Source organism: Cibotium barometz, chromosome 2 (genome assembly GCF_041138505.1).
Source record: "Cibotium barometz isolate CiBa-2024 chromosome 2, ASM4113850v1, whole genome shotgun sequence".
NCBI lineage: Eukaryota > Viridiplantae > Streptophyta > Polypodiopsida > Cyatheales > Cibotiaceae > Cibotium > Cibotium barometz.
Genome location: NC_141047.1, coordinates 17,405,821 through 17,426,020, shown reverse-complemented (window position 1 = coordinate 17,426,020; position 20,200 = coordinate 17,405,821). Strand labels below are relative to the sequence as shown.

The window sequence follows — 20,200 nt, the reverse complement described above, 5'->3', positions numbered from 1 at the left end:
AGTCACGAAACTTCTGGAGGTAGACCTCGTAAGTGAGGTGCTGCGAGGTCATGGTCAAAGCTGAAAACCGGGCAACAACATCGTAGTCATCCTCTTTCTTGAGGAATTCTTTCTTGAAAATATCTTCAAATTGTGCCTAAGTCGTTGGCTTTGGGTTCAGTTCCTTCCACCAAAGCAAAGCTTTGCCGGACAAGAAACCTGCTACTAACTGTATCTTCTTTCCATCATCATATGGATGAAACTGAAAGTGAACTTGCCACTTGTGTAGCCACGTGTCCACAATCTCCTTGGTTCGCTGCTTTTGCTCGCCCCCGAACGGTTCCGGAGTAATATTGGGGCCTAAAGCAGAGGCCAAGGTATCCATTCCCGAGAAAGTAGAGAGGGTAGTGGTCAATAGAGTGATGGAGTTCTGCAAAGCTTGCATCTGGGCTGCGATTTGTGCCTGACGTTCCGTCGAAGAAGCTTCGAGAGCTACTTTGAACTCTTGGAAATCTGATTTTGACACAAACTCGTCAAAAAGATCGGCATCAGTGCCTTCCGTAGCCGGCAAGCCTTCGCGTTCCACGAGGGGCTCCAACTCTGATTCTTTGGTCGACATCGTGAAGAGGGTACGCGGAGAGAAAATTCGATCTTTGCACAATGAAAGTGCGAACGAACTCGAGAGCTTGAGAGCTTGAAAACTTGAGAACTTGAGAACTCGAGAGATGTGTGGCAAGAAGCCCACTAGAGGGGTTTATAAAGGTTTCCCAAAAGCCAAAAAAAACTCGAAAAGCTAGGCTTAGCTTTTGCTTTAGCTTTTGTGTTTTTTTTCGTGAATATATATATATATATATATATATATATATATATATATATATATATATATATATATATATATATATATATGGATATATATATTCTCTTGTCTTAAAAAAATAAAAACCTTGGAAACCTTAAAGAGGGGAAGACTTTTAAACCTTTTTTTTTTAAATTTAAACTCCCCTAAAAAAAACAAAAAACGAAAGCATTAAAAAAGGTATGCTTTCCTTGCGTTGTTTTTTTTTTTCTCAACCTCTTGAATTAGCCGGCGCTAGCTGCTGACGTGGTGTGCTGGCCATCGCTGCTAACGTCACTGCTGCCGGCGCCAGAATCATCGCACCACCTGCGTGTACGCCTGCGCCAGCGCTGCATAGGTGGGGTCACCCGTCCACGTGCGCCTGGGCGTTGCCTGGGTTGGCTGCGTAGGCCTGGCCTAGGCGCTGCCTGGCTGGGGCGCCTACGTAGGCCTGGGCGCTGCCCGCTTGGCCTAGGCGCCGCCTGGGCTGGCTGCCTTAGCCTGGCCACATGCCTAGCGTTGGCCTGGGCTGGCTGCGCAGAGCTAGCCACGCAAGCCTGGCCGCGAACAGCATCTACGCATACACGACCAACCACACACGTCCAACGCTAACCAGCCTGCATGCCCACGCGCCAACTCAATACACGATCCCGTTCTCAGGCTCTCTCTCTCTTGTTCGAATCTGAAAAGCAAACGTGCTTTTTCTCTTTTTTTTTTTCTGTTTTCTCTCACTGCAGGTTATGCGACTGCACAACCAAATCTTCTCTTCTTTGCAAAAGCAATCAACCCTTACTCAACCTACAAGTTTTTTAACACATACCTTTCTTCGACCTCTTCTTCTCTACCTACCGACTTGCTCGTTCACAAGGTATGCTCTGATACCACTGTCAACTCCCCACGGATCCCCCCGTGATCGATCTTGGTTCGAAACTCGAATCCTGCAAACAAACGAACAACAAACAACAAAGGGGGTGCAGGCCTGACTCACCTCCCAACCATGACAGCCGTGGGCAAGCCCACAGTCTTGGCTGTCCCCACCGAGCCACGAGCTGAGCTAGCTAGGTTGACGTACCGACCAATCTCCTCCTCGTGACGTCCCATACCGCCACGAAGCTGCCCTCGTGGGCCTCGAGATTGCTGCCGGCCTCGGCTGCATAAAGCAGGTGCACGTCTGCACTAGATCCAGGCTCCAAGACCATAGAGCTCTCACAAACTCGCGAGACTCTCTATATCCAATAACTAACCTTGGCCACCCTTTTATAGGCTCTTGGCTGGTCATCGGGCGTCCACACTTGGCCGCCTGCCCGTCCATACTTGGGTGCCCGCCCGTTAGTTTATCCCTAACTCAGCTCGTCAATTAGCCTGCCTAGTTCCAAGCTTCCCCAAGCCTCGAAACTAGTCTTGCATGCGTATAGCACACGGTAGATACCCACTGTGCACATGACACACGGGCATTGACACGTTCCCACAAATGTGCGTGAGCCTCCCGTTCTTTCCTATTAGAGGGTAAAAGCTCCCTGTTCTCCAACTTTGGTTGTGGAACACCAACCACAATGAAATCAGCCAAGTCATAAGACTCCAATATAGACTCCATCATTACCTTCCAGATGCCATGGTTGGTCCTGTCCAACTGTTAATCCATTGGGAATGGGGATCTTCACGTGCTTCTTAGCCATCTCAAGCAAATTTGCCTTGTCAAGGGTTCACAAGGTCTTGTGAAGGTAGGGTGGGTGGGGAAAAAAACGAAGAAGAGGTTGCAAACACAATGCAAGGTGGCTGTCCAATGGTGATGGCCGCCTTCTATTTGATCTCCAAGTCCTGAACAGCCCAAGAAATCTCCAATCAGCACCAAAAAATAGCAAACCCTCAAGCTCCCACTGTCCCCAAGCTTCAAGCCACAAGGGGCTCTGATACCATGTCGGAATGCACATCGGAAAATGAGACAAGTGCTGTGAGAAACAAAACGCAGAAGTGTAGAGAGAGAGCTGTAGAAACTCTGCTATATACACGAAGATACAAAACTGGTGTGGGGGGCAAGGGTGGTATTTATACCACCCTACAGTGCTGGTCGGCCATAACTAAAACAGCCGACAACCTGTAGATCATGTCCACGACTGAGAATAACCAGTCGGCCAGCAAAAGACATCAAGTCGGCCAGGATAGAAGGGGTCGGCCAGCACAAGACAATCCCCACGACCAAAAACCAGGGAGAAAAAACACGAAAAAATGGGGAAAAATCCTAGGCGGGCACTTAAAAATTAAGGCCCTCACTGAGTAATATGTACAGAAAAGAGATGACTGCTAACACACCCCCCTTCCCTATATTAATTCTTTGGAGAATGCTATACAATGTTTGAGAACAAGCGATATGATTGCCCAACGCAAGGGAGTAAATACCAATCCGAGACACTACAAAAGACTCTTCGGGCCACTTTATAGTGCTGGCTGAGTGCATAGAGCCCAAAACAGGTTGCAGATTATGTTCATGGCTGCCCCTGCTGGCCGACAGGGATATGCTGCACTTGCTTGGTGTTGCCGGTGGCTGCCTCACATGGAGGGTCAAGGGTGTAAACAGCCCTTGACCAGGATCTTGTGATTGTGATCAATCGAATTCAGAGTCCTAATTGCTGACAAGCCCACCAGCCATGGGCTGGCCTTTGGCTAGCCCATGGGCATGCCATCTTGACCTAAATGACGGTACATGCTTCTAATGTAACACCTAAGCTGTGGCTGACTACTATCTGATGAATTCTCCAAGTGGGTTAAGAGGACAAAGGCCAGACCATGGGCATGCCATCTTGACCTAAATGCTGGTACATGCTTCTAATGTAAGACCTAAGCTATGGATGACTGCTACATGCACTTTATCTGATGAATTCTTCAAGTGGATTAAGAGGACTGACTGTAGATTGACCTCTATCGCTTGGAGACTGACCTACGTAGCTCGTGCTTGACTATCCCTGGATTAAGGGCTCACAGTGGGGTCGCGACGTACGACAAATATTCCTAGAAAAAGGTACTACTTGTGGGCAAATGTTTGCTCTGATGAATTCTCCAAGTGGATTAAGAGGACTGATCTGATGAATTCAATTGACTCTATCTGGATTGCCTGTCACTCCATTGGGCAGTGGGCATGGTTTGCAACCATTTAAGTGCCTGGTGATCTGTCTTAACTGTGAAATCTCTCCCGTAAAGGAAGCGCTTCCAATTTTTAAGCACGGTCATCACTCCCAAAAGCTCTTTGTCATACATTGAATAATTCTTTTCAGCATTATTCAACTTGCGGCTATAATAAGCCACTGGCCCACTATCTTGCTGTAAAACAACTCCAATGGCTAGGTTGTTGGCTTTGGTAATCACTTTGAAAGGGTCATCTCGTGATGCCAACTTCAAAACTGGTGACTAAGAGGCAACTTTCGTCATTGCCTGAAATGCCTCTAAAGCCTTGCCCGTGAGGATGGACACTTTATCGCGATGAGTCTTTATGCCCTTGAGCAAGTCGGTGAGAGGCGCTGCAAAGTCAGAAAACTTGTACATATGCGTGCTGTAGGCTTGAAAAGACCCACAAATGAGCGGATTTTGTGGGCTGTTTGGGGAATATCCCAACTAAGAATGGTATGTACCTTTTTAGAATCGAGGCTAATACGTGATGAATTGATGATGTATCCCAGGTAATGGATTATGGATTTTCAATACTCCAAACTTACCTTCTTGGCATTGATAGACAACTCATTGTCTTGCAAGAGTTGCAAAACTTGTGCCACACCTCGCTCATGCCCTGAGAAGATAAGGATGTCATCTAGAAAGATGAAGACACATTTGCCAATGAGATCTTGATTTCCGAAGAACAAGTTTAATGAAGCTATTATTTCAGGACGAGTTCTTATCATGCTAGATCTACACAAGCCATTTGTGGTTGAGTGTGATGCATGTGGAGATTGCATTGGGGCTGTTTTAATCGGGATGGACATGTGGTGGCTTTTGAAAGCCGTCGACTTCAACATGCCGAAAGGTATCTATAGGTTCATGGGAAGGAACTTCTAGCTGTGATTCATGCCCTTATGGTTTGGAAGCATTATTTTCTTCGGGCTGAATTTATGGTTAAGACCGATCATCAGAGTTTATGGTATTTCCTTGCTTGGGGCTGAATTATGGTTAAGTTCAGTTCACGGTATTTCCTTACCCAAACTAATGTAACATGCGGAAGCTTATAGATTGGATTATACTTCGATAATGAATATTCAGCACCTTGGTTCCTTACGATTGCTCAATGTAGCGGAGATAAGACTGCAAGAGAGAGGGGCAGAGAGAAGAACAATAAAGACAAGGTACACCCGATTGGGTCCCAAATACCCTCTAAAGGGCCTCTACCAAGGGCTGGTGTATTTGCTTTATTGAATGATGGAAAAGACTGACTTCTGGGAGATCTGCCTTGGCTAAAAACCTGGAGCCTGAAGATGACCTGGTTTTGACATTCAAATTTCAAGTTCACCTTTGCTTGGGAATTCCCTTTGGCCCTTGAATATCGTCAGCACTTTGATATCATTTTGACTCTTGGCTGGCCCATGCGTTTATAGGCTCGCCGCTCAATGGATGGTGGATGGTGGTCTTTAACAACTGTTGGTCTTGCTTGTTTTATGCCATAAATCGGGCGTTGTCACATGTTGGCCACCCCCTTGCTGCCCTTGTGTGCTGGCCGCCTGCCGGACTAGCCCTCCATGGCTGGCCGATTGGCTGTGAAGGCCATCTGGGTTGGCCGACTAGGCCTTTTGCCCTATAAGGGCTGGCCACTATATGCTATGGGGCTTGTGGGCCATAGCCATGGCCCATGGACTGTCCCACATGGCCCAAAGTGTAGGCTACCTACCACCCTATACTCTATGCAAACCTACATGCAACTACATGCTTTCTCAAGGCTGTTGCATCTGGCATGCCTAGAACACTTGTCATCATTCTAGAGGGTGACTCACAGTACAGATTGGCATTGCTTCATGTGCGGGGCGACCATAGTAGTTAGGGGGTTGTTTGAAACGGGTTTCCTAAAAGTTTCAAACGCGTTTCAAACGGGTTTTCGTAAAATCAGCCCAAAGTTTCCTACTAGTTTCCTACCTACAGGTTTTTGCATGTACAAAATTTCAAATATATACTGTATAAAATATGTAAAAATAACACTAAATGCATAGAATACATGGAAACATCAATTTGAAGCCTACAGTCTTTGAATCACAAATAACAAAAACCATATAATCATCCATCATCAATGTCAAATGATCATGATTCAAAGACCATGGTCCACTATCCATGATCCAATCATCCATCGTTCCATGCCACCCCCCCCCCCCCCCCCTACATGACACTACATAGGTTAAAACTTATAAGTTTGAAGTGTTCATGTCACATGAATCATGATGAATTAACAGTCATGGTCCAATGTCCATAAACAATACAAAATAAATCAGCCTTGATGAGGGAAAGCGGCACACGGAAACCATAAAAAACTTTATCAAAAGAGTCACACAGATTTCAACGTTAGATTTGGTTAAAAAGAAAGGTCAAAAAATTTACTTGAAAAAAACGCGTTCCACGTTTCCTTCCCTGTAGGAAACGTGTTTCCTAACTACTATGGGCGCGACCAAGATGCTTAGAGTGGAACTGTGGTTGACTCGTCTCGGACTAGGGCTCACAAGGGACCAATTACCACTCCTGGTCCGGCACTTGTTGTACACATATGTCCACGTGGCATCCAAGTGCGGGATGCACGTGATCCCCCCCTTCTACTCAACTTGAGAGTGCAAGTCCACCAGCCCTAGAGCACCCTGTATACAAGTTGACCAGCCTTGAGCTCCCTACAGGTGAAATCGTCATGCCAAAAATGTGGTAGAATCACACTTGTGATGTGGCTTGCCTTGTTCAACACACAAGGGTTGCCTAGAAAAGCAACTCGTGGGCTTCAAAATAGCTCCCCAGTCTTTTTACGCAACTTGTGTGCTTCTTTCCATGTGCTTGGGTGCCCATATTGACATTTGGCCATAGTGCACTAAAATATGTCCGGCTCTGGTGTGTAAAGTTTTTGACTTCTTCGCCCAGATTTTAAATGAATGTGACCTTGCAACCATAAACCTTAGTGAACAGGACTATAATAATTAAACCTGCAAAATAGATAAGACCACCATATAAGTCCCAAACAGGTGTGCACACACGCGTCCACGAGATGGCATCGTGGCCATAGTGCATTAAAATATGTCCAACTCTGGTGTGTACAATTTATGACCAGATTTTAAGTGAATGCGACCTTGTAATCATAAACCGTAGTAAAGAGGGCTTTAATAATTAAAATAAATCAGATGTGCAAACTTACCACTTGCAAAACACATAAGACCACCATATAAGTTCCAAACAGGTGTGCACATATGCGTCCACGGGGTGTCCAAGCGTCCTCGATGTCCGTGGACATTCTCAGGTAAAATACCAGGCAATGTCCATGCAACAAATGAAGTCACACATGCAAGTGTATTTCATAGGCATATGCTTGTGCACAATAATTTGGATTCAATCTCTTGACTTGCCATCTTGTACACAAAGTAGTCCCGACCGTGTGCACTTGCCACCGCCCATGCAGGATCTAAATACTCACTAGAGCAACTGCCGTTCAATGAGTTTACATAAGACTCACCAGGGTTATCACCCTTCCATGGGTTCACATAATCACTCACCAGGGTTACCACCATTCCATGAGTGAGTGTATCATGCTCCTGGGTGGATACTTCCAAGACAACATCTTGGAGATCCTTCTGCATGTCATAGCTCTAGAGGATTTGTGACATTCCCCCCGGCTTCTAATCGGTTGCTTGCATTGAAAAGCTTCCAAATAGACAGTAAGGAGATCCGGGTACTCCTTAAAGTAAGCTTTGTAGTTTTTGAATTTGACAAGATATGAACAAGCTTGCCACCAGCAGCCTTTCGTTCTTTGTGAAAAACAATCTACTCAGGGTGCAGGATCTCTTCAAGCTCATCTAGTTCAGGGTGGTTCTCCATTACCGGTTTCACTGACTCAGGACCAGCTTCAAGAGACTAATGTGAAAGCCATTATATATCCGCCAATGATTTGGTAACACCAATTGGAAAGCTACCTCATTGATCTTTTCCAAGATTTGAAATGGTTCGTAATCCTTCAAAGATAGCTTTGGATACATGTCCTCTTTGCCTGTCTTTTTATGCAGGTGGGCTTTTTGGAATTTTAACAAAACCCAATCACGTTGCTTTAATTCCAATTGTTTCCAATGCTTATATGCAACTTTCTTATGCTTTTCCTGGGATCTTTGTATGGCTGCCCCGACTTGTGAAAAGGTAGTGTCCAAATCCCTAACATATTCATTTGCTGTAAATATTTCATCCTTGGTGTGGAGAATAAGAGGCAAAACAACTTTGCCATAAACAATTTCAAAGGGCGGCTTACCCATAGAAGTATGCACTGTATTGTTGTAAGCGAACTCTGTTGGATTATATCATCTCTAGAGGGTCTACATCACCTTTTTCATGCTTGTATTGGCGATTTATGAGGGCCCGCATTGGCATATCTTAGCAGAGATTATTCAACATTTTTTAAACCATTTTTGGGTATTTTTAGGCATTTTATGCTACTGTCTTGCTGTCGGCCTGCTCCAGCTGGCCGACCATCATCCTGGGGGAATATATAAGGGCTGACTTCCTTTCCCCCCGTTCATCTCATTTTTTAGCATTCAGTTGAGGTCATTAGCAGCTGCTTCTGCTTCTTACCATTGTACAGCACCTACGGGCTTCCCTCGTGCTCAGATTTCAGCAATAAACAACATTTACAGGTCTTGTACCTGGGCCTACATTTGTGTTTTGTATTTGCTTCACTTTATTTCATGGTATTAGAGAAAAACGCTGACCTGTGAGCAAAAGAGAGCTGCGTTTTTTGTTTTGGAGCAGAGGCTTTGACAGTTTGTTGTGTTTTCTGCAGATTTCAGCGTAGAAGGTGCTGCGTTTTCTAAGTTCTTCCGGGAGTAGAGGCTTCCTCAAGAGTGCTGCGTTTTCTTCATTTGACACTTGGGACTATTGTATTTCTGAATTTTCAGCGAAGATTGCTGATTTTTCTGATTGCTGAAGCCCTCTTCTAGGTGCTGAGGACAGGAACTACATCTTGGAGAGATCTTCTTCCTCTCCTTTTAGTTTCCCACCCTCCCTCCCTTTCTTCTTGCTGTGCACAGCCTGAGAGGAGGACTTGCTGATTTTTTTTTTCAGCCCCTTTCTTCAGAGAAGGTTTCTTGTCAGAGGACACGGCTTCACGAGGTTTCTCGAGTGTTGCTCCTTCTCTTTTTGATTCTCCAGCACCATCACAGCCTGGATCCCGTGCTCTTGCCGCTCTACAGGTGATTCCTATTCCCAATCTTTCCTCTTTGAGTTTCTCTCATCCAGGTCTTGCTCCCATCCCTACCCACATACCATCCTACAATCCTCCCCAAGTTAGTGACTCCATGAAGCTTAAAACAACCAACTATCATACTTGGTCTTTCTACACTCAGTTGTTGCTGGAAGGAGCCGGTGTGTGGATGGCTATCTCCACACCTCACTTGGTGGACCCTGCTTTGAGAAGCATATTGGATGCTCGGGCTGGTCTTATCATCATCCATTGCATGACTCCATCCATAGAGGCACAGTTTGTCTCCTCTCGGAGTAATGCTCATTAGATGTGGATAGAGATCTAGAGGAGGTATGGGAGAGTTTCGACAGTGAAAATTGGAGTCAGATCTGGAGAAGCTTACTATCACTGAGTTAGATAACTTCATTGAGAAGATTGGAGAGCTCTCCCGTATCAAGCTGCAACTTGAGGAGTACGGGAGCACCATCAACAATCCCATCCATAAACTTCTTGGTAAGTTGCTTGCTTCCTTTGATTCTTTCAGGGATAATATTTATTTCCGTGATCCTCTCCCCCCTTTTGAGGAAGTTGTGAGTTATCTCCATGACAAGTGCATGCTTCGCGGAAAAGGCAAGTTGTAGTCTGCTTTTGTTTCCTCTGACAAGGGCAAAGGCAAAAAAGGGAACACCAACACCAACACCAACACCAACACAAACACCAACACCAACACCAACAACAACAACAACAACAACAAAAACAAAGGCAAAGGCAAGGGTAAACAGGATTCTAAGGAATCCAAGGACAAAAGCAATGAATGTGATTATTGTGGTAGGACAGGTCATACTAAGGCTCGTTGCTTTGCTCGTCGTGATGATTCTCGAGCGGCAAAAGCCAAGTATAAAGCCCACGATGCTTCTAAAGCATTTGACAAGGACAACACCAAAGATAAAGGCAAAGTTTCAGAGGAGGGATCTTCCAAAGTTGCATACATGGCAGTCACAGATTCATTCACTTCTTCAAAGGATTCATTCCTCGTGATCACAGATATGACTTCTGCTGAAGAGGTTAGTGTCACACCTGAAGCGGTGGAATGGGTCGGTGATAGTGGTGCTTCTACCCACATGACCAATCAGGCCCATATCTTGGACTACCAAACTCTCTCTTCTTTAGTTCGTATCGGCGACAACTCTTCGCTTCTTGTCACCGGTGTTGGTAATGTTTGTTTGGGTTCCTGTGCTACCTTACATGATGTTCTGCATGTACCACGAATTTCTAAAAATCTGTTTTCAGTATATAAAGCTTCTCAGAAGGGACTTGGTGTATGCTTTGATGATGAGGTCATCGAAGTAATCGACAGGAAGACTCTCTCGGTTGTTGTTGCTAATGGAGTTCTCTACAAGATCACCAAATTTTTTTCCCAAATCCTTGTAACATGCGGAAGCTCTGGGAGTCTTCTTTCAGCCCTAAACATTCTTGGAAAACATCTGATACAAAACGCAGGTATAGAGAGAGAGTAGAGAGAGAGAGAAGTGTTGGAAATTCAGTATATTCATATGGTACAAAAAGGTACTTCTACTACAGCCATAGGCTGCCTTGTTCAAAAGGTGGTGAACACCCAAAATCCTGTCCTAAACTAGGACCCTAATGATCCACTCCAACGGAATGAATGGTTCATTCAATGAGCACACTTGGCTATTTATATGGGTCTTCGACACTTGGTATGCTGGCCGACTGCTGGTCGGCCAGTCATAAATGCATTAAAATGTTCTTTAACGCAGCCGACTAGTTATCCTCCTTGATCATGATGCACCTGCTGCTGCCCCTGTTCTCTGGTTCAATCGACTTGTTCTGTGAGCAGCCGACAGCCTGTGTTTGCTTCTAACGCATTGTCAGGACACCTCCTTCATGCCCTCTAGGCCTTGCTCTGAGTCCATACATGTCCACTTCTGTATCTTGTGCTCCAAACCCTGTCTCTATCTGGTTCATACTATTTATCTAGCTGCCTCTTCTGGATTTAGCCCTAAAAATGTCCATGTCATTTATCATGCACATGACATCCCCCTCTGCTAAACTTGATGACGGTCTTCCAACTTGTTCTTGGATGACTGTCATCATCCCATACTACTTTTTCCTGAAGTCCCTCTGTCATCCATCCATCCCTGGCAACCCTTTTTCTCTGAAAACCCGGCCTGTTCTCCAACACACTCTGTCTCAGATAAAGATCTATGCATGTGTTCCATCTAGTCCACAATCCATTCCTGCCCTGACTCTGAACACCGTCTTGGTCTTCATTCTTGAGAAATGAGTCTGGCACACTCACATCACCCTTGGAGGATAAACCTTCCTTGGGACCGTTGCCCGAGAACCTATCTGGCTCACAGGATTGCCATCCCCTTTGGCTTTGTGGAACACCACCAACAAACCTCCTGGGAGTTCTTCCCGCTTCTGTGCTCCTTGCCTTGGGCTTCGTATCCGTGTACTTTCTTGTACCTTGGACCCGTACACCATCATATGGGGTTGAATCAGTGTTAAGCTTTGCTGAGCCTGATGCTCTGATACCAATGTAACACGTGGAAGCTCTGGGAGTCTTCTTTCAGCCCTAAACACTCTTGGAAAACATCTGATGCAAAACGTAGATATAGAGAGAGAGTAGAGAGAGAGAAGTGCTAGAAATTCAGTGTATTCATATGGTACAAAAAGGTACTTCTACTACAGCCATAGGCTGCCTTGTACAAAAGGTGGTGAACACCCAAAATCCTGTCCTAAACTAGGACCCTAATGATCCACTTCATAAAGGAATGAATGGTTCATTCAATGAGCACACTTGGCTATTTATATGGGTCTTGGACACTTGGTATGCTGGCCGACTGCTGGTCGGCCAGTCATAAATGCATTAAAATGCTCTTTAACGCAGCCAACTAGTTCTCCTCCTTGATCATGATGCACCTGCTGTGCTGCCCCTGTTCTCTGGTTCAGCCGACCTGTTCTGTGAGCAGCCGACAGCCTATGTTTGCTTCTAACGCATTGTCAGGACACCTCCTTCATGCCCTCTAGCCTTGCTCTGAGTCCATACATGTCCACTTCTGTATCTTGTGCTCCAAACCCTGTCTCTATCTGGTTCATACTATTTATCTGGCTGCCTCTTCTGGATTTAGCCCTAAAAATGTCCATGGCATTTATCATGCACATGACAATCCCTCACTGATTTTCATATTCATCAGCTTTTCTCATGCGTGTTGGCTTTGGTTTTTGAGGCAGATACTTCTTTGTGGCATTCTCGCTTCGGTCATGTATCCATTGCTATCTTAACAAAAGTTCCATTCTAAGCAGGTTGTCAGCGGACTACCTCAGCTCAGGTCTCTCTCACACATCTGCTCATCCTGCATGATGGGCAAGCATCATCGAGATGCATTTCCAGAGGAGGCCACTCATCGAGCAACCCGAAGACTGGAGCTTATACATGCACATCTTGCAAGCCCTATGGAGGTTGAGTCTCTTGGCGGGGCTCGATATTTTCTTCTTCTTGTGGATGATTTCACTCGCGAAGTCTGGGTATGTTTTTTGGCTCGCAAGTCAGATGCTTTTACGAGTTTCAAGACTTGGATCGCGATGGTGGAAAATCAGTGTGGGGGTAGAGTTTCATTCCTCTGGACTGATAATGGTGGCGAGTTTGTACCGTTTGATGACTTGCTTGCTTCCCCGACAGACTACAGTTCCTTATACTCCTCAACAGAATGGAGTTGTGGAACGAAAGAACCGGACCGTCAAAGAGATGGCTCATGCTTTGTTGCATCATGCAGGTCTCTCTCCTGCTTTCTAGGGTGAAGCTATGGCTACCTCAGTTTATCTCATTAACCGCTCTCTCACAAAAGCGGTTGAGGAGATGACTCCAGAGGAGGCTTTTACAGGCCACAAGCCGTCTGTTTCTCATCTTCGTCGTGTTTTCGGCTGTGTTGCTTATGTGCATGTTCAAGATAAGAAAGGACGACTCGCCCCAAAGTCAAAGAGGATGATCTTCACAGGGTGTAGTCTGAGATCCAAAGGTTACCCCTTCTGGGATCCGGAGGTTGATGACGACATCATTTCCCGTGATGCTCGGTTTGATGAGAGCTTGTTTGGCATTGATTCCTCTCCACCTGATGCATCTTCCGACTTCTGGATGATCCATTCCTGGTAGATGCTACTAATCTTTTACCTCTTCCACGTGGAGCTCCTCCTCCCTCTGCAACAACCCTAGTGCTAGCTGCTCCTTTACAGTCACCTGCTCCCGTTACATCATGTCACATCCCCATGGATCTCCTCAAAGAATGCTCCTGAAACAGGACTTGAAACCTGCAAAACAAAGCGAAATAACGTGAAGGGGGTGCAGGCCTGACTCACCACCCAACCTTGACAGTCGTGGGCAAAACCCACAAGTGTTGGCTGTCTCCACTGAGCCACGAGCTGAGCTAACTAGCAAAACGTACCGACCAATCTCTACCCTGTGACGTCCCATACCGCCACGGAGCTACCCTCGCGGGCCTCGAGACTACTTTTTGACTCGGCTGCATGAAGCAGGTGCACGTTTGCACTAGATCCAGGCTCTTGACCATAGAGCTCTCACAAAAATTCACGTGACTCTATGAATCAACTAACCAACCTTGGCCAGGCGTCCACACTTGGGTGCCCGCTCGTCCATACTTGGGTGCCCGCCCGTCAATTTCTATCCCTGGCCTTGCTCGCCAATCAGCTTGCCTAGCTCCAAGCTTCCCCAAGCCTCGAAGCTAGTCTAGCACACGGTAGATACACTCTGTGCACATGACATACTTCCCTTTCTCTAAGAGCTCACTCCTAAGCTCAATAAAAACCCAGGGTAGTCCCTCTGAAGGGTAGTCAATGTTTCCCATGTAGCGTCCTCCTCAACACGATCCTTCCATTTGATCTTGTATTCTGTGAGTAGCGTATGCCGCAATCGTCTTTCACGAAATCCAAGAATCTTTTCCGGTTTGTGTGGCACAAATGTCATATCCTCGACATCTATGGTTTCTTGAGGAGTTATCCACCCAGTACTTCCTTAAGTCTACTGACATGAAATATGGGATGAACTTTCACATGAGAAGGCAAGTCAAGTTCATATGCAACTGAACCAATCCGGCGTGTAATCCGAAATGGTCCACAGTATCAAGGGAGTAATTTTGGAGATAGACCCGTCCGTAAAGTCTCGGAATCTTTCGGAACTCGCAGGTACACCATCGTTCCTTCAGAGCACACTTTGGATGAATGATGTCTATTAGAATAATATTTGTCTCTGTCGTGAGTACTTCTAATAGATTCCTTTGCAACTTGTAACATTTCTTGCATATCTTGCAAAAAATTACGTGCTGCATCATGTTGAAGTATTGAAAATCGCACGGTAACAGGTGATCCAGATTGAAAATCGTACATAAGTATAAAAGGACTAAAACTTGTACTTGCATGCTTAGTACTGTTATATGCAAATTCTAACATAGGAAGATAATCCTCCCATGAACTCTGTCTTTTGGAGACATGCACGAAGCATATCCTCCAAAATCTGATTCACCCTTTCAGTTTGGCCACATCAGATCGAGGATGATATGAGGAACTCAAATTCAAAGTTGTTTCCAACTTCTAAAAAAGAAGCCTCCAAAAGTCACTTGTAAACTTAGAGCCCCTATCACTGACTATGACCTGCAGTAACCAGTACAGTCTAAACAATTGCTCGATAAACTGCCTTGCTAATTGCATAGCTGTAACGGTCTTTCGTGTCGGTAAAAATCTAGCCATTTTTGTCAAGCGATCTACCACAACCCAAATAGTATCGTGGCCTTGATGTGTTCTTGGCAATCCAGTAATAAAATCCATGGAAATACTTTCCCATTTATTATCTAAGATTTGCAAAGGATGCAAGATCCCAGGCTGTCTAAAGCGTTCAGCTTTATTTGCTCGACAAACCTGACACTTGAGGACATAATCTTCTACATACCCTTTCATCTTTGGCTAATACAAAGTGTGTTTCACTAAAGCTAATGTCTTGTGTATCCAAGGGTGTCTAGTAGAAGGGGTGTCGTGACACTCCTTAAGAATCTTGGACCTAATGTTTGGGACCTATGGTACACAAATTTTGTCATTACGGAATAGTAAACCTTACTTTGGGATTACCGTCACCGCCTACCTCATTACCACTTCCCAAATAAGGTGGTTCCACGTTTCCAAACGTAGTAAACGATACGTTTAGTACGTTTGAAAAATGTGCTCAAAAGATTCCAAACGTAGTGAACGTTGCCTCTGATATATATATATATATACAAAATTTATAGTTTACTTATAAAATTTTGAAATATGAAGTTTGAAGATTCATCAATGAACATTAAAGCACTTACTAGTACTATTCAACCTTTAGTTTCATTTTGCGGGAGGGTGTAACTATTTTATTTTATTTTCCATGAAAAGATCCTTTCATTAGCTATAAAAAAGCCCAATGGACTACAAACCCTCTCCTGCTCATAAGAAGGCAGAGCAGAGACCAATCAAGGCAGCTAGGGAGACTCTCCCTAGGTGCAAAAAAGTACAAATAAACTGAGAGGCTGTATCATACAATAGGAGGGGGGAAAATCCAAACAGGTGGCCTGTAGTGCCAGTGGGGGGTACCCGCGTGTAGAATATAGAAAGGGCCGCTGCGCCAAGTGGTGTGGAAAGCTTGGCGTCGCAAGATCGCTCGATCCGAGTCGCCCCGGATGCGGTCGTACTGTCCTCGTAGGGTGTGAATCAACTCCTGCCAGGTAGCCCGAACAGTCTCTGCTGGTGGCTCCAGTCGCCCCTTAAAAGCCCTGAAACAACGGGCTCTCCAAGTGAACCATATGGTGAGGCTGCTGAGAAGCTCCCATCGTAAATCCCTCTCCTGTGTCCAGCTGTCTGTCGAGAAATCTGGTGATAGAACAAGGCGAGGCTGGCCCCCAATGAATCTGATGGCCTGGCTGGCATGCTCCGTCTCGTATCCCATAGCTAGCCTTGACGAAGTTGACCAAGCAGCGGCTCCCCACGTATACATTCCCTCTGGAGAGAGGGGGGCCAAAATGGTCCGGCTTAGTCTCCTCTTTCTAATGGTGCCCTTGGCTCACGGTCAACCTTGTTTGACTTTTTGCTTTTTCTTGCTTTTTGACCAAGAATGGTGCTTTTTCTTAATCAAATCTTATGGACCCTGTCCCCATGTCTTCTTTGACTTGTCTGGTGTCTGTGCATGGGTTTCATCATGTGAAATAGAGCTAGGAGGGCCAAATAGTTTTAGAGGGCAGCTTCGGCCAATGCAAAGGCAAAGGGCGGAGGTGGAGCTGAGTGGTGCTCCTGATGCAGCAGCGGGAGTAGAAGGCGGTCAGGGTGGAGCTGAATGGCGACTTTGAGCAGCAGAAGCAACAGGGCAAAGACAGGCCAGGGCAGGTGGAGGTGGCGACACGGATAACAGCGGCTGATGGCAATGCAGGTTGGCGACGGCAGGCTGAAACCCGAGAAAGCAGACAAACTCTAAAGATGCTCTGATACCATTGTAGGTTAGGACTAGGGTTTGCACAGGTTCAAGCCTAAGCTATGAGGGATCAAAGAGATCCATGTTGATGAGTGTGTAAGAGAGAGAGAGAGAGAGAGGGAGAGAGAGAGAGTGCTCAAAGAGAGTATTGCATGACTCAATGATGTGATTGATTGATGTGATAGAAGTGATGCCACCATGTACAATGCTTTTGTAGGCTTGTAGCCTTGTCTTTTGACCCATACAAATATTACACTCTAATAATTAAATGCGACATGGCACACTTCCACTTTTATATAGTGTTCACACACACACACACCCCTCCCTTGGAATTGGGACCATTAGAGGGCGGTGATGTGCGTTATGTTTTTTATTTTTATTATTATCATTATTATTATTATTATTATTAGGGTTTGCGGGGGGGGGGGGGGGGGTGATGATTAGCATGCAAGGCTGAAGGCATTTTAGAGCAAAGTAGCCCCTTTTGTTTTGAAAAATGAAGTAGCTTAATTTTTTTTTTTTGCTTTTCAGAGAGATTATGGACTAATTCATGCTCTTTTTGGTGTAGAGTTTGGTTGATAAAGCAAAATCCAAGACGAGTCGTATAGTTGATGGTACAATAACAACCTCAAAATTGAATCAGCTGTCAGGTTCCTTGCAATTGAACTCGTCACATAAGTCAATAATGCCTGCCAGACCAGATACTCCGAAGCACTCCCAAGGAAAACTGCTTGTCCTGAAGTCCAGCAAAGATGGAGTTCCAGTTTCTACTACCTCAAAGTGTGATGGAACCAATGTACCTCAAGTGACCACTCAAGGAAACATTGGCCTTACTGCTGCATCAGCAACAAATGTTGCAGGGATGTCTGTTGCTGCCACAGGAGTCGGGCAACGCAGACAGGCTCATGATCGTAGAGTCCCTTCACTGCCAGGAGCTGCTGTTCCAGATGGGTTGCGTGCAAAGGATCCAACACTTCTGGTAGATGACAGACGGCTTTCACTTCAAGCTCAAAATAGAAGTGATTTTTTTAATGCACTCCGAAAGAAGGCAGCTGAAAATGGAAGTAGTTCCAATACATCTGGCTCATTACATCAGACAAAGAGTGATTTGCTGAGTCCAAGAGAGGCTGCGATCATTAATGAAGTTGCTCCTGTAGGCCATGATTCTGAAGCAAAAGAGAATGGTGTAGGTGAGCGCTCACATTTCACTGAGTCTTCGTTGGAGAGTGGGGGTTTGAAGGATACTTCAGAAAATGGCTTGATCATGGATAGCTCTGTGAAAGAGAGTAAAGAGGACAGTTTACATTCTTTTATGCCTGGAGACTCTGAGGAGGAAGAAGCCGCCTTCATGCGGTCTCTTGGTTGGGAAGAGAATGCAGAAGGCAGCGAATTGACAGAAGAGGAGATCAATGCCTTTTATCAGGTCTGTGACTGCACTAAGCAGGTATTGGTATTGATTGCTTTATCTTAAGTTCTTATGTGTCTTCAACTTGTCCCGTCTCATTGCAGATGAGAGAGAGAAAAAAGCTTCTCAACAGCAGAGGCAATCACAACCTCAAAGCTCTTGGTGTTGGTCATTTGGTGGGCAGTGTAGGAAGCATGTCTTCAGGCCTCTCTTCTTCTGATTCGGAGACAGATGAAGAGCCGTCATCCCTTTTGCGAAGGGCTTTATCCTACACTGTGCATTGATATGGGAGTTGTCTAGACTTGTCTGCAGGAAGTTTTGGCACAGTTGCTTAACCCAATTGTTATTCGTCAATAGAAGTAACACTTCGATCTCAAAGCATTTGAAACATTGATTTGTTTTTTCCCAGAAGATTAAGGTTGGTGGATGAGATATGTAAGGTTCTTATGGTGATGAATAATCTTTTGGTGTGCACCCTTCCACTGTGCACAAACACGCAAGTGTAAAGTCATGAACAGATGCAGGCCAGTATCTCTAATTGGTGAACAATTCATTTTAGTTTTGGTTTTTGGGTATAGCAAGAAAGGTTTATGATAACATTTTTTGGCTTATTTTTTTTTCTTTAAATGGAAGCTTGAAAGCCTTTAATATTCTGAACTCCTGCTGTGCCCTGCAGCAAGTGCCACTTGTGGGTCAAATGTTTATATTGTGCCTCGCTTTGCCAGGGTATAGTGGCCGTATCGTTAGGCATTGTGATACCGATAGGTTCATCAGGTCATTATTGTTTACTGTCCTCTGTTCAAAGTGTGTTTTTGCCCATGTCCTTTTTCTACTCGAGACTATAGTGCTTAGATGTAAGTCCTTTTTTCCCCCCTGTTTTGTTTACCATTTGTATTGTTGGTGTTTCTGTTGTTTTCTTGAGAGAGCGCAATTGCAGATCTGCTCAAGCAATTTTTATTTCTTTTGAATAAAGTAAAAAACAAAAATCACAGGTTCAATAGTCATATATGAATGGTAGTATTTGGTTAATGTTCAGTTAAACAATCCCCCACATTTGCTCAGCACATCTGTAGACCTCAACATGACTGCATCTCTCTCTCTCTCTCTCTCTCTGTGCCTGTGCCCCCCGGGGGCTCTCTAGCACATCATCTTGGGCTTGTGCAAATTTCTTGCGCACGTGCTTTGTGCTCGTCATAAAAAATTATGAGCAGTTGGGTGATGCTTTCCATCATAACCTGTGTCTTCTCAATTTTGAGGCTCCATGCTGTCTGATTTCATTCAAGGTTCAATTTCTTGATTTTATATATATATATATATATATATATATATATATATATATATATATATATATATATATATATATATATATATATATATATATATTTGGCTTTCCCCGAGCGTGGGAGCATTTAATATACTGAACTCCTATGCCCTGCATCACACTTCTGAGCCCAATGTTAGCATTTTGGCTTCCTTTCTCGTGGTATAGTGGCTGTGCCAATAGGCATCTTTGTCTCGTCGGAACTACGAGATTGCCCCAGGGGTGCTGAAGGTATCCAGGGGTCACAGGCCAGTATAACCACATCTGGGAAGTGGAACGAGCTGTCTGCCTTCCCTAGATTCTTGTGGTACCGATAGGTTCGCCAGGCCTCATTATTGTGTATAGTCCTGTGTTCAAGTTTGTTTTGCCCATGCACTCATTCTAGCTGATACTATTGTGCTTAGTTTCAAGTGTTATCTTTTCCTCTTTTTAGTACCATTTGTATGGTTGGTATTTATGTGGTCTTCTTGCTCATTGTCTGGCAAGGGTAGGTTGCTTATAGTCCTTTGTTAGGTTTTTAGGGCAATCAGCTTGGACAAAATATATGATTCTTTGATGGAAACGAGTGTGGTAGTGCAACACCATGGATTGCCAGCGTGGCCTATTGGCAACTGATCTAATAGTTGTCTGACCATGTTGATTGAGGAAATTGACAACCTAATTCTGACCCGGTGACTTAATTCTTGAGGGCGCATCACTATCCCTATAGGAGGCATTTTGACGTCTGAATGAACACATCCCAACAACCTTGAAGCCTT

At 44.9% G+C, this 20,200-nt stretch overlaps 1 protein-coding gene across 1 annotated transcript in view; it reads left to right on the top strand.

The window, feature by feature from the left end:
• LOC147640741 (uncharacterized) overlaps positions 1-18,718 on the top strand; it is a 30,114-nt gene extending 11,396 nt beyond the window's left edge. Inside the window, exons 4-5 of the mRNA XM_086814606.1 lie at positions 17,285-18,139; positions 18,226-18,718. Coding sequence (XP_086670732.1) covers positions 17,285-18,139; positions 18,226-18,405 — 1,035 coding nt within the window. The 3' untranslated portion in view covers positions 18,406-18,718. The remainder of the gene's footprint in view (positions 1-17,284; positions 18,140-18,225) is intronic.
• The last annotated feature ends 1,482 nt before the right edge of the window (positions 18,719-20,200 follow it).